This window comes from Rhinoderma darwinii, chromosome 7, assembly GCF_050947455.1.
Source record: "Rhinoderma darwinii isolate aRhiDar2 chromosome 7, aRhiDar2.hap1, whole genome shotgun sequence".
In the NCBI taxonomy this organism is placed as follows: domain Eukaryota; kingdom Metazoa; phylum Chordata; class Amphibia; order Anura; family Rhinodermatidae; genus Rhinoderma; species Rhinoderma darwinii.
In genome coordinates, this window is record NC_134693.1 from 26,877,562 (window position 1) to 26,895,830 (window position 18,269).

General features: G+C 40.3%; 1 protein-coding gene across 1 annotated transcript; it reads left to right on the forward strand.

Annotated features, from left to right (window-relative positions):
- The first annotated feature begins 484 nt into the window (after nucleotides 1-484).
- Nucleotides 485-17,062, forward strand: FAM151A (family with sequence similarity 151 member A). The gene is made up of 8 exons (XM_075832146.1): nucleotides 485-2,798; nucleotides 6,060-6,200; nucleotides 8,067-8,216; nucleotides 9,894-10,053; nucleotides 11,206-11,433; nucleotides 12,519-12,658; nucleotides 13,411-13,548; nucleotides 16,137-17,062. Exons 1-8 carry the CDS (start codon nucleotides 2,684-2,686, stop codon nucleotides 16,802-16,804), a joined length of 1,740 nt encoding a protein of 579 aa, XP_075688261.1. The 5' UTR covers nucleotides 485-2,683; the 3' UTR covers nucleotides 16,805-17,062.
- Nucleotides 17,063-18,269: the final 1,207 nt, after the last annotated feature.

The window sequence follows — 18,269 nt, forward strand, 5'->3', positions numbered from 1 at the left end:
GGTGTTTTCTCAAGAAGCCCGTCCATTAAGTTGAAAAAGTGGATGGCACTTGACCGATCAGTCTTACGTCGGATTATATGTATAAACGATCATCCCAGAAACATTTATTGTACAGTCCTAACGTGTACTAACATTTCAAAAAGGTGATGTAGAAAAGTGGTTGGCCAATATGACCGACCGTCATTGTGACTTTTTTATCTAAGATGTTTAGAGATCCCTGTTTCTGAGATCAGGTGGAGTTAGACCAAGTGTTAGGGTATGTGCACACACACTAATTACGTCCGTATTTGACGGACGTATTTCGGCCGCAGGTACCGGACTGAACACAGTGCAGGGAGCCGGGCTCCTAGCATCATAGTTATGTACGATTCTAGGAGTCCCTGCCTCTCCGTGGAACTACTGTCCCGTACTGAAAACATGATTACAGTACGGGACAGTTGTCCTGCAGCGAGGCAGGGACTCCTAGCGTCGTACATAACTATGATGCTAGGAGCCCGGCTCCCTGCACTGTGTTCGGTCCGGCACTTGCGGCCGAAATACGTCCGTAATTAGTGTGCGTGCACATACCCTTATTGTGCAGGCCATTAAAGTAAGTATTTCTTTCGAGATCAACACACTTATCATCATTGGTACCCTGGACCCATATGCAAAGGCTCTTACAACAATAAGAGACTGCTTTTCTATAGAAAATCCTTCCCGAGCGTGCAAATGTTTATATGTCCTCACTGCATATGTATGTATTTATTAATTTTTTTAAAGTGCTATGATCCGTAATGAGAAAAGCAATTGAAACAGAACACAGTAAAACGTTTGAACCAATTGTTTTAAGTACCTTAGACATAAAGATTATCATTAGGAATTGTTTTTTACTTTGGGATTGTTAATTATTATACTTGCATAGGAGGAGGTGGTTTTTGGCAGCACCGCCTCCTATCAGTGTCTTGATGTAAAGGCCATCCGGTCCTCCTCCAGCCACAAGAAATGGCCTTAAAGATCCCCAACATATTTTTGGAGGGAAATAATATCCTGTAAGAACCAGTTACACTTGACCATTTACATGGTAAATGACATAAACATACTAAATCCAATTTTACATTAATAAACCGTTCCCCCTTATTGAGTATATTTTGGCAGTAACCAGTTACAATGTTATAGAGCAGTCCCAGCCTATACCTCATGAGTTCTCTAGATGTCAAGTTTGCATAATCGATACGGAAGGACCACAGTTTATCAAATTTACTAATCGCTCCCCTCTTCATATAAGTCCCCCTTCTCCAACAGCAAATTTATTTTATTAATACATTCCTGTATGGTCGGGGCATTCTCATCTCTTCAATTTAGTTCTATTCATTGCTGCACAGTGTACAGCATGCGGCCTACCACCACTTTTTCTGGTTCATTAAGTCTTCTATATAGTCCAGTATACAACCAGATGGGAAAAGGTTTAATTATATCCACCACTCCCTTCCAAAATTCCTCTAAATTTGGACAGATCAACATCATATATAGACTACCCTTCTCAAAACACCTCGCCAATGAACAGCCTTAATAGGACCGATATTTCCTTCCCATCTTCCTTTACTATGTATGGGATATTTCATCAAAATAACATCTAGATCCATTTCAATATCTATAAGATTGGTCTGAGGTGGCCATTATACACTGATATTTCAAGTAAATAGAAGAAGAGCTGCAGTAACCCAGCACCACCTCTGCAGTGTACAGAGTCATCTGCTTCCGGTTCCGAACACTTTATAACTCCCGGTGTTGGAGGCAGCTGGAACAGCTGATCGGTGCAGGGTCTAGGCGTCGGACCCCCACCGATGATATACTGATGACCTTACCTACCCATCAGAATAAAAAAAACGTTGCGTGCCCAGACAACCCCTTTGAGATACTCCTTATTGTGAACCAATTGACCACAGACTACGTTATGGCACGTTTACACATCTGTATCTTGCGGTCTCTGTTATATATTTTTATGTTTTGCCAAAAACTGCAGTGGATCCCATGAAAGGAAAGTATAAAAATCCTACTTCTCTCTGTATGTGGTTTATCAAATTCGTATATTTTCTTTTGTGTTGTACTTTTAAAATCCCTAAAACAAAAAATTATTCCTCTTCCAAAATTTTTTATGGCAGGGGGACATGTACAAGCTGTAATGACCCTCAGTTTGTTATTAACAATGTTAACAGAGTTACTGAGCTGTGATTTTGCTTAGTCAGAAACTTGTGTAAAACCTGTGAAATTGGATATGTCGTGGGGATAAAAAGGAACCCATCTGTTGGGTGTCCTAAGGTTAGGTGTAATAATACTTATTGAAACTTGCTTAGTAGATATGATCCTTAGACCGGAACTCAAGCTATTGTCATTAATAGCTTTGGATTCCTTTCCTCTTGCGTGAAAGTATTTCAGCGGCACAAGTGCAGAGTTCTAGCAGTGCGTCACGTAATTTGAGCCGGAAAAAAAGGGGTATCTGGGGCCTTCTCTGTAACGTGAGAAGACGTCGTCTTACTAAAAAAAAGGCAGAACCGCTTTTGTGGGCTCGGATAAATGATGTGGAGCTGAGAAGAGGCCACTCACAACTAGGGGGAGCAGAAGCACTCGCCAGTCTCGGAGGAGTTTAAGGGCCATCTTCTATGTTCCAGTTGGTTACACTTGTTGACAACTTTGGGGTGACAGGATGAAGCGCTGCTCGTTGTCTGACCTGAGGACTGTAGCTGGTGTCTGTGTATTTCTGGGGGTATGTGTCGCCATTGCTGCACTCTGTCTGACGCTTGGACAACCTCTGAAAAAAGGTATGAAATCGGCCGCCCTGTTGGGTAACCTGTCAAATAATTGTCTCATGACATGTCAGGTCTAATCTAAACCGAATGTCATCAAGTTGTTTAATTTTGCTAAAAAAAAAATAGACGGAAAGTTTTACAACCAATCAGACAAGTGATGTATTTTCATTAATATCCTTTGTGATATGATACTAGAATCTGAGCACAAATCTGTAGAACTGAAAGTTTACATTGTCCATATGGGAAATTTTTTGTAAACTGACTGAAAAATGTTGAAATTTATCCAAAAAGTTTCTGAACAATTAAACAGATTTCCATAGCACTATTCCACTAGTATATATGCGTACTTAGGAATATGTTCCTAGAAGGCTGTATGGCTTGCAGTTAAAATCGTAATAATATGGCTTATACATTTTTTTTTCCCCGTTTTAGTCCGGTGTTTTGGTCTATTCACACAACTATATTTTTGGGCCATGTGATTGCATCATTAAAATGTTAGTTATTAATTTTTCCTGATTTAGTTTTACATCTCAAGCCATATTACGGATCTGTGTTTCCGGATTCCATATGAACCGACACACACAGGTTTCTTCTTATCGATTCATACGGAACCATTACATGCCATATTATGCAGTTCTTCCCCCCCCCCCCTAAATGTATTGCTTCTAGAGGACAATACTATGTTTATCAGTTGTGGCACACAATGTACCTACTAGTTTGTAATACAGATCATAGTGGCTCCGGGGGCTACTGTACAGGGCTTCGTCATGTGAATGAGCTCTATGTAAAATTATAGGTTTGCACTATTTTCCGTTTTACAAGACGAGCTGTTGCAGGGATCATGTAAACTTAGTGGATCTGGAAAAATCTATCAAATAGTTCATAGAAGAGAAATGTAGTTAACAAAGATTAAATGCAAAGTTGGCCAACATTCATATCATGTCTATTCTGGTGCATTTATATGGAACTACCGATGCCATAGAGCGCCGCATGTAATTCTGTACACTCGGGCATATTAAAAATATCATTTTTTCTTATTGATATAGTTAACTTTAAAAGAAAATATAATAGAAAAAATATTGTCAAATAAAAATTGGGGGGGCATTTTTTTTTTCATTTTTTTTTATAAGAGGATTCTTTTCAAATGTCTATCTCCTGATTTTTTTTTCACTACAATTATGACCCATCCTGTACATCTGAATTACTCATATAGGGGAAGAGTAAAATAGATTATGGCTCAAAATACCAAGAAAAGACATCTCTGTGGGGGGACTGTGCATATTTGTCAAGAAAAGATACCATCCCAACAGGCATGAAAAAGTATTTTAAATCATAGCCAATAGTAATAGGCCTGTGTCTGGTCAGGTTAGTGCATTATCAATTCCCTTTTAAAGTGCTCTCTTTTTGAGTGGAAGCAATTTGGGTAACAGAGCAATTGCCCTCCCATCCTATAAGCGGCCTAGAGGTGCTGTTCATAGCAGTCTGTATTCTCTGAATGCAGTGAGCAGAGAAAAGTTGAGATGGGCTGACAGCAAGTGTATACAGGCTGCTCTAAATGGTGGCCCAAGCAGAGTAGAATCCCTCTCCTGCTTTATTAAAAGTGTTTTTCTATTAAAGATCCTAACATGGCTGTTTTAGTATATTCCCCTTGAAATAATTCTGGAGCATCTTTTCTTATAACCCTACGTTGTGCCTTTCCTCTGTTATTCCTCCTAGAAATAAATTGACAACTGTGTGTTACAAGTTGGGGGTGTGTCCCTACACAGACTGACAATGTCCAATCAGTGCTGACAGTGAGACTGTAGGGACACACCCGTTTTGACAAAGGGAATGGTAACACCCAGTTGTCAATATATTCATTAATTTCTAGGATGAATAACAGAGGAACGGCACCGCCCAGAGTTCTAAGAAAATTGTTATTTCACAAGAAATAAAAGTATTTACTATAAAAGAAATGTGAGGTCCTCTTTAACTCTCATTCAGCAGTTTCTGTATCTTCCATAGACTTTAATGTACAGTGGCCATGGCCAGCTCTCTGCCAGTAATAGGTTTCGCTGAGTGTAGTCCAAGTGGGAAGACTGCACTGACCATATTGATCTGTTCTATACAAAACTGTGAAAAATGTTTAGGCGGTTCTGGAAAAATGCTGCAAAGTAAGAATGCTTTCAAAAATAGAAGTGTTCGTTTTTTGTTTTTTTTAATCAATTAACGAAATGCAAAATGAATGAACTGAAGAGAAATCTAAATCCTATCAATATTTGGTGTGACCACCTATTGCCTTCAAAACAGCATCAATTCTTCTAGGTCCACTTGCACAAAGACATGGATTTTGTAGGATTCTAGTCAGGTGTATGATTAACCAATTATACCAAGTAGGTGATAATGATCATCATTTTCATATGTAGGTTAAAACACAGTCATGAACTGTAACAGAAACAGCTGTGTAGAAGGCTTAAAACTGGGTGATGAACAGCCAAACTCTGCTACCAAGGTGAGGTTGCAGAAGACAGTTTCAAGTCACAAGTCCACCATGGCAAGACTGAGCACAGCAACAAGACACAAGGTAGTTCTCCTTCATCAGCAAGGTCTCTCCTGGGCAAAGATTTCAAAGCAGACTGGGGTTTCAAGATGTGATGTTCAAGCTCTTTTGAAGAAGCACAAAGAAACAGGCAACGTTGAGGACTGTAGACGCAGTGGTCGGCCAAGGAAACTTTGTGCAACAGACCCCTGATCTCAACATTATAGAGTCTGCCTGGGATCACATGAAGAGACAGAAGGATTTGAGGAAGCCTCCATCCACAGAGTTAGTTCTCCAAGATATTTGGGACAACCTCCCTGCCGAGTTCCTTCAAAAACTGTGTGCAAGTGTACTTAGAATTGATTTTATTTTAAAGACAAAGGGTGGTTACACCAAATATTGGTTTTAGATTTCTGTTCATTCACTTTGCATTTTGTTAATTGATAAAAAAAAAATATTAACACTTCTATTTTTGAAAGCATTCTTACTTTGAAGAATTTTTCCACAACTGCCTGAAGCTTTTGCACAGTACTGTGTCTGCAGTGGGACAAGCCATTTATTTGAATGGTTCTCAATTGTAGTGATAAGTATTTTTTAGGTTCCCCTTCTTCTGGAGGGTTGGTTGGTTGGTTGGTTGGTTGGTTGTTTAAATGATTGATTGACAGAAGAGACAAGGAAAAAAATTTGTAAAATCTTTTTTTACTCCTGTAAATCCCATCTGTCCTTATTACCAAACATGATACTGTTCGCTTTAGATTCAAAGGCTGAATTTCACACTGGAGGAGATATGTTGGACTATCTTTTATCACAAGGAGAAATTGCTACTCGCGATGGACTACTTGTCACCTGGTATCATGCAGCAAACAGCAAGAGTCAGATGCAGGAAGCGCTAAACAGTAAAGATTTCTTCGATTACTTATATTGTTTATTAAACTAATCAGAACTGTGTTGAGTATATACAGTCACATTTTATTTAATCCAGCATTAATAAGGACCTGATGGGTACTGAACTGTCATGTATTCCGAATTACAAGATACTTCTAGGAGAGTACATCCTACCTGCTTGTAAAGTAGAGCATCTCCTGGGGAAAAAACAAACCCCAAATCCTAACAATATATGCTACCATTTTAAATCTGAAGCGTTTCAATTAGTCAGAGGGGACTAAAGTAAATATTTCGATTCCCTATGAAATAATAGTGGAGCATCTTTTTAGAGAACTCTGCATTGTTATTCCTCTGTTATCCTTCCTGGAAATATATGAATAAGTTGACATTACCATTTCACTTGTCAATGCGGAGTGTCCCTACACAGTCTGACACAATCAGCACTGATTGGACATCGCCTGTCTGTAAGGACACCCCCACAACTGTTGACACCCAGATGTCAATTTATTTATGTTTCTAGGAGGAATAAAAGAGGAACTTTCTGAAAGTGGTCACATAGGAGGATAATGCGTGACATGAACGTTGTACAGTTTATTCTTTTCTCCAGGTTTCACTGTAACAGAATAACAATGGGAACCGCAGCAAAAAATAAAAAGTTGTTGAAAGGCGATTGAGGAAAGGTCATCATTGGGATGTTATATAATATATGCTTATCCTGCTATGGATCAGGTGACCTAGTTTTGCCTTTCCATTAATTTTAACCCTTCAATTACATTAGCCTTTAACAGGTGTCTTAGATACTATTGTAAACCCCAGTGCACTGTAGTTCATGTGCATCGAGCTCTTTATCTTGTCCACAAGAGAATTTATTGGGCATGAAATCTCCATTGTAATCTGCGGTAATATGATCCTTCGTTGCACACACGCAGTTCTGTCCTGCAGAAAACATTCATCGCCTCCATGATATTCTACTGTTGAATCTTAACGGAGCAAAAAAAATAAAATAATAAAATAAAACAATAATATATATATACTGTATTTCTATAAGACAGTGTTTATATTTCTACATTTCAACTAAATCAGTAAAGATTAAAGGCTGAGGGTGTACTTACATTTAAAGGATATGTTCAGCTCTGCTTTTCACAATTTATATGTAGATATACAGTATTCTACATAAAATGTTTAGAAACTTTGTAAATACATTGCTTTATTTAACATCTACTGATCCGGAGTTACAACCTGTATTTCTAGGCCAGAGCTGCAGTGAATGGTGCAGAGCTGCAATACCACACACAACCTGAGGTCAAGTGTGGTGTTGCTTTTGGAAGAGCGCAGCTATGTTTTTCTAATCCTGGACAACACCTTTAAGTTATCTAGGAATGCAGGGAGATTTCTACTGTGAAGTCTGCAGAATTGTGAATGCAGCTCTGGACTATAATATAGGGTGTCACTCAAAATCAGTACCAGATAAATGATGTTATTTGTAGTGTTTAAAGGGAAACCAAACATATAAAAAACTTTTGACATGTCATAATGACATGTCAGAAATTTTGATTGGTGGGGGTCCGAGCAATGAGACCTCCACCGATTGCTAAAACTAAATGGCAGAAGCGCTCGGGTGAGCACTGTGCCACTTTGTTACCGAGGAAAGCCGAGCGAGCGGAGAACAAATCTATAGACTTTCTATTGAGCCCATATACCACTTTAAGGAAAGCCGATCCGAAAACGAAGCCGTACAGTGCTCACCTGAGCGCTTCTGCAGCTTTGTTTTAGCGACAGGTGGGGTCTCCGTTCACGGACACGATGACATGTCCAAAGGTTTTTCGTAAGTTTACTTACACATTAAAGGATTATTACATGACTGTATGTGTTCACAGGTGGTATCATGATCTTAGAAGCAGATGTCAATGTGGAAGGACATGCAACCCCAAATGAGACAAATATTCCGATTATGGCTCATCCACCTGCTGTATATAGTGACAACACCCTACAAGAATGGCTGGATAGCGTCCTTCATTCTTCAAAAGGTACTAATAAATTCTTTCTACAAAAAGATCATATAAAAAGCTTCCGGAGTTAACCTAGGGTTTCCATAATACAAGTTGTTGAATCAGGTAGAGGTAAAATACAGTGCAAACTGTTTAATATAATACTGATGTATGTGTTGCAGGGTTAAAGAAAGATCTTATTAGAGTGTAATATATTTGCATTTATTAAATAAGAGCGAGAAGTGCACTCAGAGCATTATACTTCATGACAGATATTACATTAAAGGGGTTGTCCATTTTTTTAAATTCCTTTTTGTTAGGAGGGTTTTCTGATGCTACGCTGAACAATGGGTGTCCCACTGCAGGGATCCCTAGTGATTATATGCAATCTGTGGGAAACCTGGAAGAAAGTGTTCAAATTCTCTGCAGTGCCACCACAGGCTAAATTAAGCATTACACAGTGCTTGAATAGGCTGTCTATATAATGCACATACATGCTGGGTCTAGAGCGACCGACGTTCTCTGTAGCAGCTCTCCGCTGATGGTAATTGATGGTGGTCCCAAATTACTAATATGCCCTGATAAAGTATTTGTAAAAAAGGTTTCCTAAATGTTCAGTAAATGATTGTGTCTTTAAACCAATGGGGTTGTATGAAATTTTAAAAACATGGCTGCTTTCTTCCAGAAAAAAACGCAACTCTTGTCCATTGGCTGTGTCTAGTATTACAGCTTTACCCTAGTCACTTGAATGGGGCAGAGCGGCCATATGACAGACAGCCCATGGGCGTGAGTGGCGCTGTTTCTACAAGAAAGAAATCGTGTTTTTATAGTTTCACATCCTCTTCAACTTTAGGGTATGTTCAAACGGACTATTTTCGGCCATTTTTCGGGTCAAAAACAGCCAAAAAAACGGAAGCAGAACTCCTCCAAACATCTGCCCATTGATTTTGATGGAAAAACTGCGTTCTGCTCCGACGGGCCGGTTGGAAAAACGGGCGCGTAAAAAAACGGCCGCGAAAAAGAAGTGCATGTCACTTCTTGAGACGTTTTTGGAGCCGTTTTTCATTGACTATAGAAAAACAGCTCCAAAAACGGCCGTGAAAAACGCAGCGAAAAACACAAGTTGCTTAAAAAACTTCTGAAAATCAGTAGCTGTTTTCCCTTGAAAACAGCTCCGTATTTTCAGGCGTTTTTGGTTAAGCGTGTGAACAAAGCCTTAGTCGACCAAAGGCAAAGATATCAAATATCACAGAAAAAAACCCTAGATGGACATTTGGACATCATTGAAGTGAATGGAAGAATTTAGCTGTTTTTGCAAAATACAAACCCATTTTTTTTCTCCGATAAACTCCCTTTAATTTTTATCTAAAGGAATATGAGCTAATGGAGGAGATAATATCAGAGAATAAGGAGATTGCTGCGTAGGACACACATGACTCCACCAAAAACACTCAAAAAAACATTACTGCAAATAAATTTACTATCCAATTTTGTATATTTATTTACAGTAATGTGTTTTTGGTGGAGTCATGTGTCTTCTACACAGGGATCTCCTTATCCTCTGTGCATATGCCAAGAAGCAGCCATTATACCTCTCAGAAGAATATAATGGAAGTGTAAGCAGTCATTGAAACTGTTGGGTTCCAGCGTCCATATTAAGACCCACTTTTTATGTTGTTGTCTTATACATATCTATTTTATCTGTTTCCTGTGTAGGTATCAAGTTGGACTTCAAAAGTATCAAAGCTGTTGGGCCATCACTTGACATATTACTTGCGAAGTCTTCCCAGAGACCCATTAACCGTCCCGTATGGCTAAATGCAGATATCGTGGCTGGTCCCAACGTCAATCATGAAATAGGAGTAAATGCAACACAGTTAGTATCTGGTGATATATTTTTAATAATCTTTGTGGTAATATTGTCTGTCATAGCAGATACAAGAACTTAAAGGGGTTCTCCAGTCCGAAGAAATTGATGGCCTATCCTCAGGATAGCCCCATCAATATCTCATCGGTCAGGATCCGACTCCCAGCACCCCTGTAAATCAGTTGTTTTGAAGGTGCCACAGCGCTTCTACGTGCGCTGCTTCCCCTTAATTTCTTTACTGTTCACCCTGTGAATCGCCGACACACTTGTAGAAGCGGGTCACAGGATTACAGCCTTCTTCCATTGAAAATGAGTAAAAGAGGCTGAAATACTGTGAACCGCCACTACTAGTGTGTCAGCGATTCACAGAGTGAGCAGTAAAGGAAAAAAGGGGAAGCAGTGCTCGTACGAGCGCTGCGGGCCCTTCAAAACAGATCGTCAGGGGTGCCAGGAGTCAGACCCCGACAGATGAGATATCGATGGCCTTTCCTGAGGATAGGCCATCAATTTCTTTGGACTGGAAAACCTCTTTAAGGCCATGTTCACACAACATATTTTCAGGTGTATTTCAGAGCATACAACCCTCGTATTACGGTACAAAATACACTTGAAATACGCCTGCAAACAGATTCCTATTGATTTCAATGGAAAATACACTGTAGTTCATATGAGGCGTATTGTAAAAATACGCTCCATATAAAAGAAGGGACGTTTCTCATTGACACTTAAAAAACCGCTTTGAAAATACGCCTGAAAAACGCTTCAATATATAATTGAATATCAGCTCCATAAACGCCTGGATTCAGATGCTTTTCTCTCATGAAATTAGCCCTGTGTTTTTCAGCCTGAACATATGGCATGTGAACATGGCCTACACGGGACGTATGTGATTTAAAAACATAGCTCATTTTTTTTTGTGCAGAAACAGCACCACTTCTGTCAATGGGCAGTAACTGATTTTGCAAATTCAAATGAATGGGGCTGAGCTGCAATACCAGGCACAACCCATGGACAAGAGTGGTGCTGTTACTAGTAAAAAAACAGCTATGTTTTTCTATTCTCATACAAACTTGTATGTGCTATGCCAGATATCTTCTTTATCTAATCTTAATCACTTTAACTGAAGTTTATAAATTAACTAACTGAAATCTCTTTTTGTAGATTCCTAAACCTAATCCAAGAGAGGTTCCCAGACATCACCATCTCTCCAGGCTGGGTGACATTATACTTACCGCCTATCATCACCAATAGAACTTACACAAGAGAAATGATTGTGAAGATGTACAATCTAGTGAAAGATTTGCCCCAAAAAATTACTTTCCCAGCTCGGGGTGTTCTGACCCGCTCAGCATGGGAGCATTTCTACTGGCTCCTAAAGCAATCTGACCGGTAAGAACCCCCATATATTGAGGCAGACATAGAAAGGGAGGTGTCCTGTTTTTTCGCTCATCGAAACTAAACAATACAAAGAGCGGATTCATTGTCCACTATTAGTCACATTGAGGTCTTTCTACTGAAAATCTGTGATTCATTGAGCCCTTTGGTTACATAAACTAGGGGACATTTGCTTTAAAGGGTTGGCATTATCAAAATTCAAGGGCCACTGCTACTTTGACCCTGCTGCGTAGCATGTTAGTATACATATCTCCCAGAGAGCTATATTCTATATTATTATAGAGGTGACACACTTTGGCGACAGGTTGGCAAATATGGATTATTTTTGGGGTCAGAAAGTGTGGATGGGCTCCGGATATTGGGAATTGGAGTGCCCTTTTTGGGGCAATCCTCCAGCATTTGTAATTTAGGGATGTTTGTGGTGGCTCAAAGAGAAGGTTGTAACAGGGAGAGTTGCTTTATCTTGTGCCCTTGTCCCAAAAAGATCTTATTATATTCCCTAAAAAATTGTGAGAAATGTGAAGGTACTAATTAAAGGGTTATTATGGTTTTAGAAAATAAAGGTAATTATTTGTATAACAAAACGTTATACAATTTTCCAATATACTTTCTGTATCAATTTCTCATGTATTTCAAGACCTCTGATTGCTGTCATTCAGTGTTTACTTCCTGGGGATAAAAATATGTCCTGGTCATGGGATGATCAGACAGGTGCTCGGCTCATTGAAATACACAGCTCTGATAAATGCAACGAGCCATGCACCGGTATCTCCAGCACATGACCATGACACATTTTTATCCCCAGGATGTAAACAATAAATGTTCCTATTAAGCAAGCTGAGATCTTGAAAAAGAAGTGAGGAATTGATACGGAAAGTATTTTGAAAAATTGTATAACTTGTCCTAGGATGGCATTTCATTTTTATTTCAGGGCCAGAATTTTTTTTATCCCGACAACAAAATGGTTTATTTAGTGGGTGTGTATAATGTTCCTTCTCAGCAAGCTGTGATCACATTGCACTGTATATGAGTTACACATCTGTGCTCGGTGATATCAGTGTGTTCTATTATCTGCACAGGTACAGCCTCACCTTATGGCAGGGGAGTTCAGACCCGCTACAACTGGACGACCTTTTGTTCATCCGAGATAACAGTCGCCCTGAGGAGATCTATTATGATATTTATGATCCTTTGCTATCAGAATTTAAGCAAATAGCTTGTAAGTAATCAGTCCAGTATGTAAAGTGACAAGATTAACCACTTCACGTGCCCGGCAGCTCATATATGTTCAGAATTGCGCCAGGGTGCCCTGTTGTTTTGGTTGACCAGGGATATAGTAACACTCAGTTACCAATTTATTCATAAAATTCTAGGAGGAATAACAGAGGAACGGCACAATGCAGTTATAAGAAAAAAATGCTCCAGAATTTTTATTTAATAGGAAATACAAGTATCGACTTAAATATACATCTCTGGAGAGGTGGCAGGTCCCCTTTAATCATTTGTTTTGTGACCTCTTGCCCATCCCCATACATTGCAATGTCTGGCATTGTCTTCTACGTTGATAGGCTGAGATCTGACTTGATTCCTGATTCAGATGATCTATTATGTGTTTTTTGCTCATCTAGTGGCCTGTACAAGTTTACAAACCTCTGCGCAGCGCCCGCATCCTATAGATATTCGCCAGCTCCAGCATTGTGTTCAGTCCATGTTTTTGTTGTTCCACTCTCTGAAAACCTGCAATAATCGAGTGTTTCACTCACAATCATTCCACATTTAATGTCTGTGAGAATATATTCCTACGTTGTGGCTCCTCTCTTTTTGTATATATAGCAAGTGTAGGTACTGCCTTTATAGTATGCGTGCGCTGACCGCTGTTGTCTCTGTGAGCATTGCCTACAGCTTAAATTTGGTTAACAGCATAGCCGACAGTGACATGTACGTGATTCTGACGTGTATTTCTTTTCTTAGTAAATCCAATCAGAAAGAAACTCTTCTATTCCGGGGGCAATCTTCAGATGTACTTTCACCTTGATGATGATGATGGAATTTCGGTGAAATGGTTTGATGCTGAGGAAAATGTCTCCACTGTACAGAATCTTTTAGCAAGTAAGAGAAGTATCTCATGGAGTAGTACAATATCCAGATTGACCCCCTCAGCTGTAATATCAATATTCTAATAGGAACTAAAGGCTGTAGTGTTGCCCGGGTCATGAAATAAGTTGATTATTGCAACATATTAATGTCTGTTATTAGCTGGTACATGTCCGTAAACAAGCTCCTGTCCATTAGGCTAGCAGAAAGAAGCTTGCTGAAGAAAAAAAAATTCAAGCCCTTTCAGGGTTTTTCTTTAAAGAGGAACTGTCACCTCTCCTAACATGTCCGTTTTAGTAAATACTTGTGTTCAGCGGTGGATTAAGTAGACCATAGGGCCTAGGCTGTTACCCAAACTTAGCCGCCCCCCTTCTCCACCACGCCGTAACCATTGTTAACACTACCTTTTTATGCAAGCATTAACAAATGGCTGCTACGATTACCCTTGTCAAAGGGCTGTGCCCCTCATTGCTGACAGTATCACACTGTGCAGGGACACATCCTCCTGACAAGGGGAATGGTAACGCCCATTTGTCTATCAGTCCTGGACTGCACAAAGACTTTTTGTGAAATACAAAGATTTCATATAACAGACATGTCAAGAGAGGTGACAGACCCTCTATAAATCCAGTGACTCACAGGTGACGTCTTCTCAGATTCTAGTAGTTTTTTTCCTCTTCTCCATCTGGTCTAGACCTCAGGACAACCTCTCCCGGCCACGACCAATTTCTGCAGAATTTGCCACTCAGATGTGTTAAGCTCCTCACTTTTTCAACATTTCCACACCTATAAACGAAGATAAAATTCTCATGGTGTCCACTCTGTGCCCCTAAATATAATAACCATACACTGCACCACTGAATAAAATAGTACTATTCACTGTGCCCTTAAATATAATTGAGTCAAACACTGTAAAGTAAAGCACCACATACGCAGTGCCCTCTGTAGATAGCACCACAGGCAGCCCCCCGTATAGATCGTATCACGCGCACATCCCCCTGTAGATAGTGCCACACAGCCCTCCCTATCGATAACGCCACACACACACACACCCTGTAGATTGTGCCACACAGACCCCCCTGGAGATAACACCACACAGCCACCCCTGTGCAGGGGTGTGTCCCTGCACAGTGTGGCACTGTCCAATCCGTGCCGGCAGTGCTAGACTGTGTAGGGACATGCCACTTTGACAAAGGGAATGGTAACACCAAGTTGTCAATTTATTCATACATTTCCAGGAGGAATATCAGAGGAGCGGCTCAATGCAGAGCTCTAAGAAAAGATGCTCCACCTTTGCTATTCCATGTGGAATACGAGTATTTACTAAAACAGCATGTCCGCAGAGCTAACATATCCTCTAACCCCCAAACGATTATCGTACAAACTTTTGTATAATCGTTCGAATGTAAGAGATAATCGCCACATGCAATAATCAAACAACAAATCGTTGGGTTTCTGTGCATCGGCCACATCTACCGGAGTGAAAGATTATAATTCATCGCCACCACATCCCCCTCGTCTAATCAGAAATCCTCCAGTTATTAGCAGTTCAGAGATGGTGTGTGTGAACAAGCAACGATCGTAGTAATGACTGAACAGTGTAAATCTTTAGCGATTATTGTGCGTGACAATTTTTCTAACGGAAACGGCTCACTAAATCATCACTTGTCACTCTAGAAAGAATATCTGCCTAATAGGACCCGTAAGTGTAGATTGAAATCTAGCTGCCTAACAAAAACATACAGCAAGATGCTCCACCTAATAACTGCCCCATCTAATGGGTTCATACGAATATTGGCTGATACCTAAAAAACGTATCGTTCTAAAATCTGTGATCAGTAAATAAGGAGCGCACATGCTACCTCCCCTAGCCCTTTGACCAACCCCCACCCAACAGTAAATACACCACACATCATCTTTGGAAAAAACATTGGCTATCAGCCCATTTTATTACAACAATGTACAGTGAGGGAGCACGACCAATCACAACACCACTCTCTATGAGCACGCCTGCCCCTGGCTCCTCCTACTGTAAGACTGACCATGCCCATCTGCACTCGGTCGGTCCTCCGGGCAGCCACAAGCGACCCTGCTGACCTTCGTAGCTACCCGGGCCATGATCTTACCTGGAACCTGCCATACGGCTCGCGTTCCCCCACTAACAAGGTCGCCCTGCCGTACGGCTCGTGGCTTGCTCGCTGTGGCCAACCAAATCAATCCGCCCTTCTTAGTGCATGTAGTGTTTTGATCCGCCTTACACAATATTGCAACACTTAACCTAACATTTCAACAGGGAGGGAGGGTGGGTATCCTTGCTCTCCAACAAAGAACTGGCCAGCCCCTTACCTGGCCAGCCCTTATCTACCCCTATCCACCCACCCACTTTACCTGACTGACCAATCGTTCGGCCGAAGTGGCCCCTTTTTCACCCCAGGTGGGCTACCTGCCCAACCCACCTCAACCATTCGGCCGCAGCCATTTTAACCTTAATGGTGGCTAAGGGACACGCATAATGTCCCTTATGCCTCCTTGCTCAGACTTGGCCCCGAGCTCGTCGTTCCTTATACTGACAATTTTTTTCCCTCTGTTTCTCTCTGCTATAGGTAGTTTTGGAATGCTCACTCTTCAAGTAGAAGTCCAAACAAAAAGTTCTCTTACCCCAATGGTGATCTTTGCCAAGTCATCCGCAGCTGTTCCACTGGAAGAACTTGTAAAATTGATCACTGTTAATGTTAATCCATGGGGAATTTTCCTTAAACCAAAAGACCATGTCTCCCTCAACGAGACACTCCATGTCCTGAAGCGACTCAATGACCAGAAACTTCTATATCTTCCAGTCTGGATTGGCATGGATGTGTCTTATGAGAGTTTCAGTACTCCTGGGTATATCTATGGAAAAGATTTCTTTAGTAGCATCAGTGCCATTTTCTCGGCTGTAACAGTTGCCCCTGGTTGGCCCAAAGAACAGTTGGATACGGGTTACAAGGAGCTGATGGTGCAGGATATGCTTAAACTTTGCAAAGGAGTCTGGCAGGAGGTTTCGTTCCAGCTACAGGCAGTTTCCTTGGGTAAGATCTGGCTGAATACGTTGAATCTGATTAAGGTCTCCCCCATGTATACTCTTACTGTGGAACACACCACGGAGCAAGGAGAATTCATGGATGGATACCATGGACTGATGGCCATCAGAACCCACACACAAAATAGTGTCTATTACAAACTACCACCAGATTATCGGCAATCACTCATGACAAGTATCTACAGCACGTAGAGTGAAATCTCTCATTGACCCTCACCATCACACTGGGACCAACTTGAATCAGATAAACCTCTTTGGTTAATTTAATTACAAATAACTTCCAACATCCAGTAGTTGATGATGAGGGTACTTATTTTTAGGTCTGTTCTCCATCAATACTTTGTTGAAGTTCTATACTGGACTGCGGGGTGATTATGGTATGACAGGTTGGCATGCACTGAAGCTCCTGGCTGGATTTAAAGGCAAAAAGGTGGCCATAGACATTAGGGGGAATTTTACACGTAGTGTAAATACTGCAGATTTTCCGCAACAGATTTTGTTGCGGAAAATCTGCAGCATAATACAGTAGCAGCCGAGTGGAGGAGATTTGAAGAAACCTCATCCACAAGAAGCGTAAACGTTTTGTGGAAAAAACGTTGGGAAATTGACCTGCGGTGCGGTTTTTAAAAAAAATCCGCAACATGTCGATTGCGCAAATACAATCGCTGCTTATTTATTGCGGGATATCCCCCTTGAATTCAATGGGGAGTTAAATCCCGCAATAAATAGATGTTTCGTTTTTTGCGGCGGAAATGCAGCGATTCCGCCACAAAAAAACGCAAATCAGAAAAAAAAAGTGTTTGAACTTACCCAGAATTCGGTGTTTCTTCGTCCAGGCCGGCCTCCTGGGAGAACGTTTCTCCCATGTGACTGTTGGAATTGAACATGCCCGATCCCTTGTTCCCACAAGGGATAAGCTGCTGATAATTACGTCAGGTAGTATCTTATTCTCCTCTCCCTATTATATATAGATATAAGCATGCATGCTCGGATGAGACTTCATGTTTATTCGGAAATAAAGTTATTTCATGTGTATGGCCAACTTAAAGGGGTTTTGCAGCCACTAGTTTAGGGAGAAGGTCCCGTGTTACCGGACATTGCATTTGGAAATATTGGCAAGTATGTTTATAAAATGGGTCTATGAAAAATATAGTTATCCAAATGCTGTCATCTTAATGCATTCATTTACAAATATATACAATAAAATTTGTCTTAGTCCTAAAATGATTGACTTCTTACAATACCCTGTGCAATGCGAATATCGTAAGTCTAAATATTCCCATTTTCTGGAAACAAGCAAAAGATGATATTTTGTGCTGAACTCATCAAGAAAATATATTGTGTATTCTGTTTTGTATTGATTTTTTAGGCTTTTTGTTTGTATTTTTTCACAGTGTGATCAGGTGACCAGTTCCTTTTAGATCATTAGATTCCTGTACAAAGAAAGTCATTAAAAAAAAGGTTAATCTGATAGAGATGAAGAATTACCTAATGGATTATTTTACTTTCCTTTAAAAGGTATAATTATTTAAATATTTAGGGAATTCTGAGTTAACCCCTTAACGACCAGGCATATTTTGGCCTTAATGATTAAGCTATTATTCGTTTTTTCATCGCCGCATTCCAAGAGTCATAAGTTTATTTTTCCGCAAATATA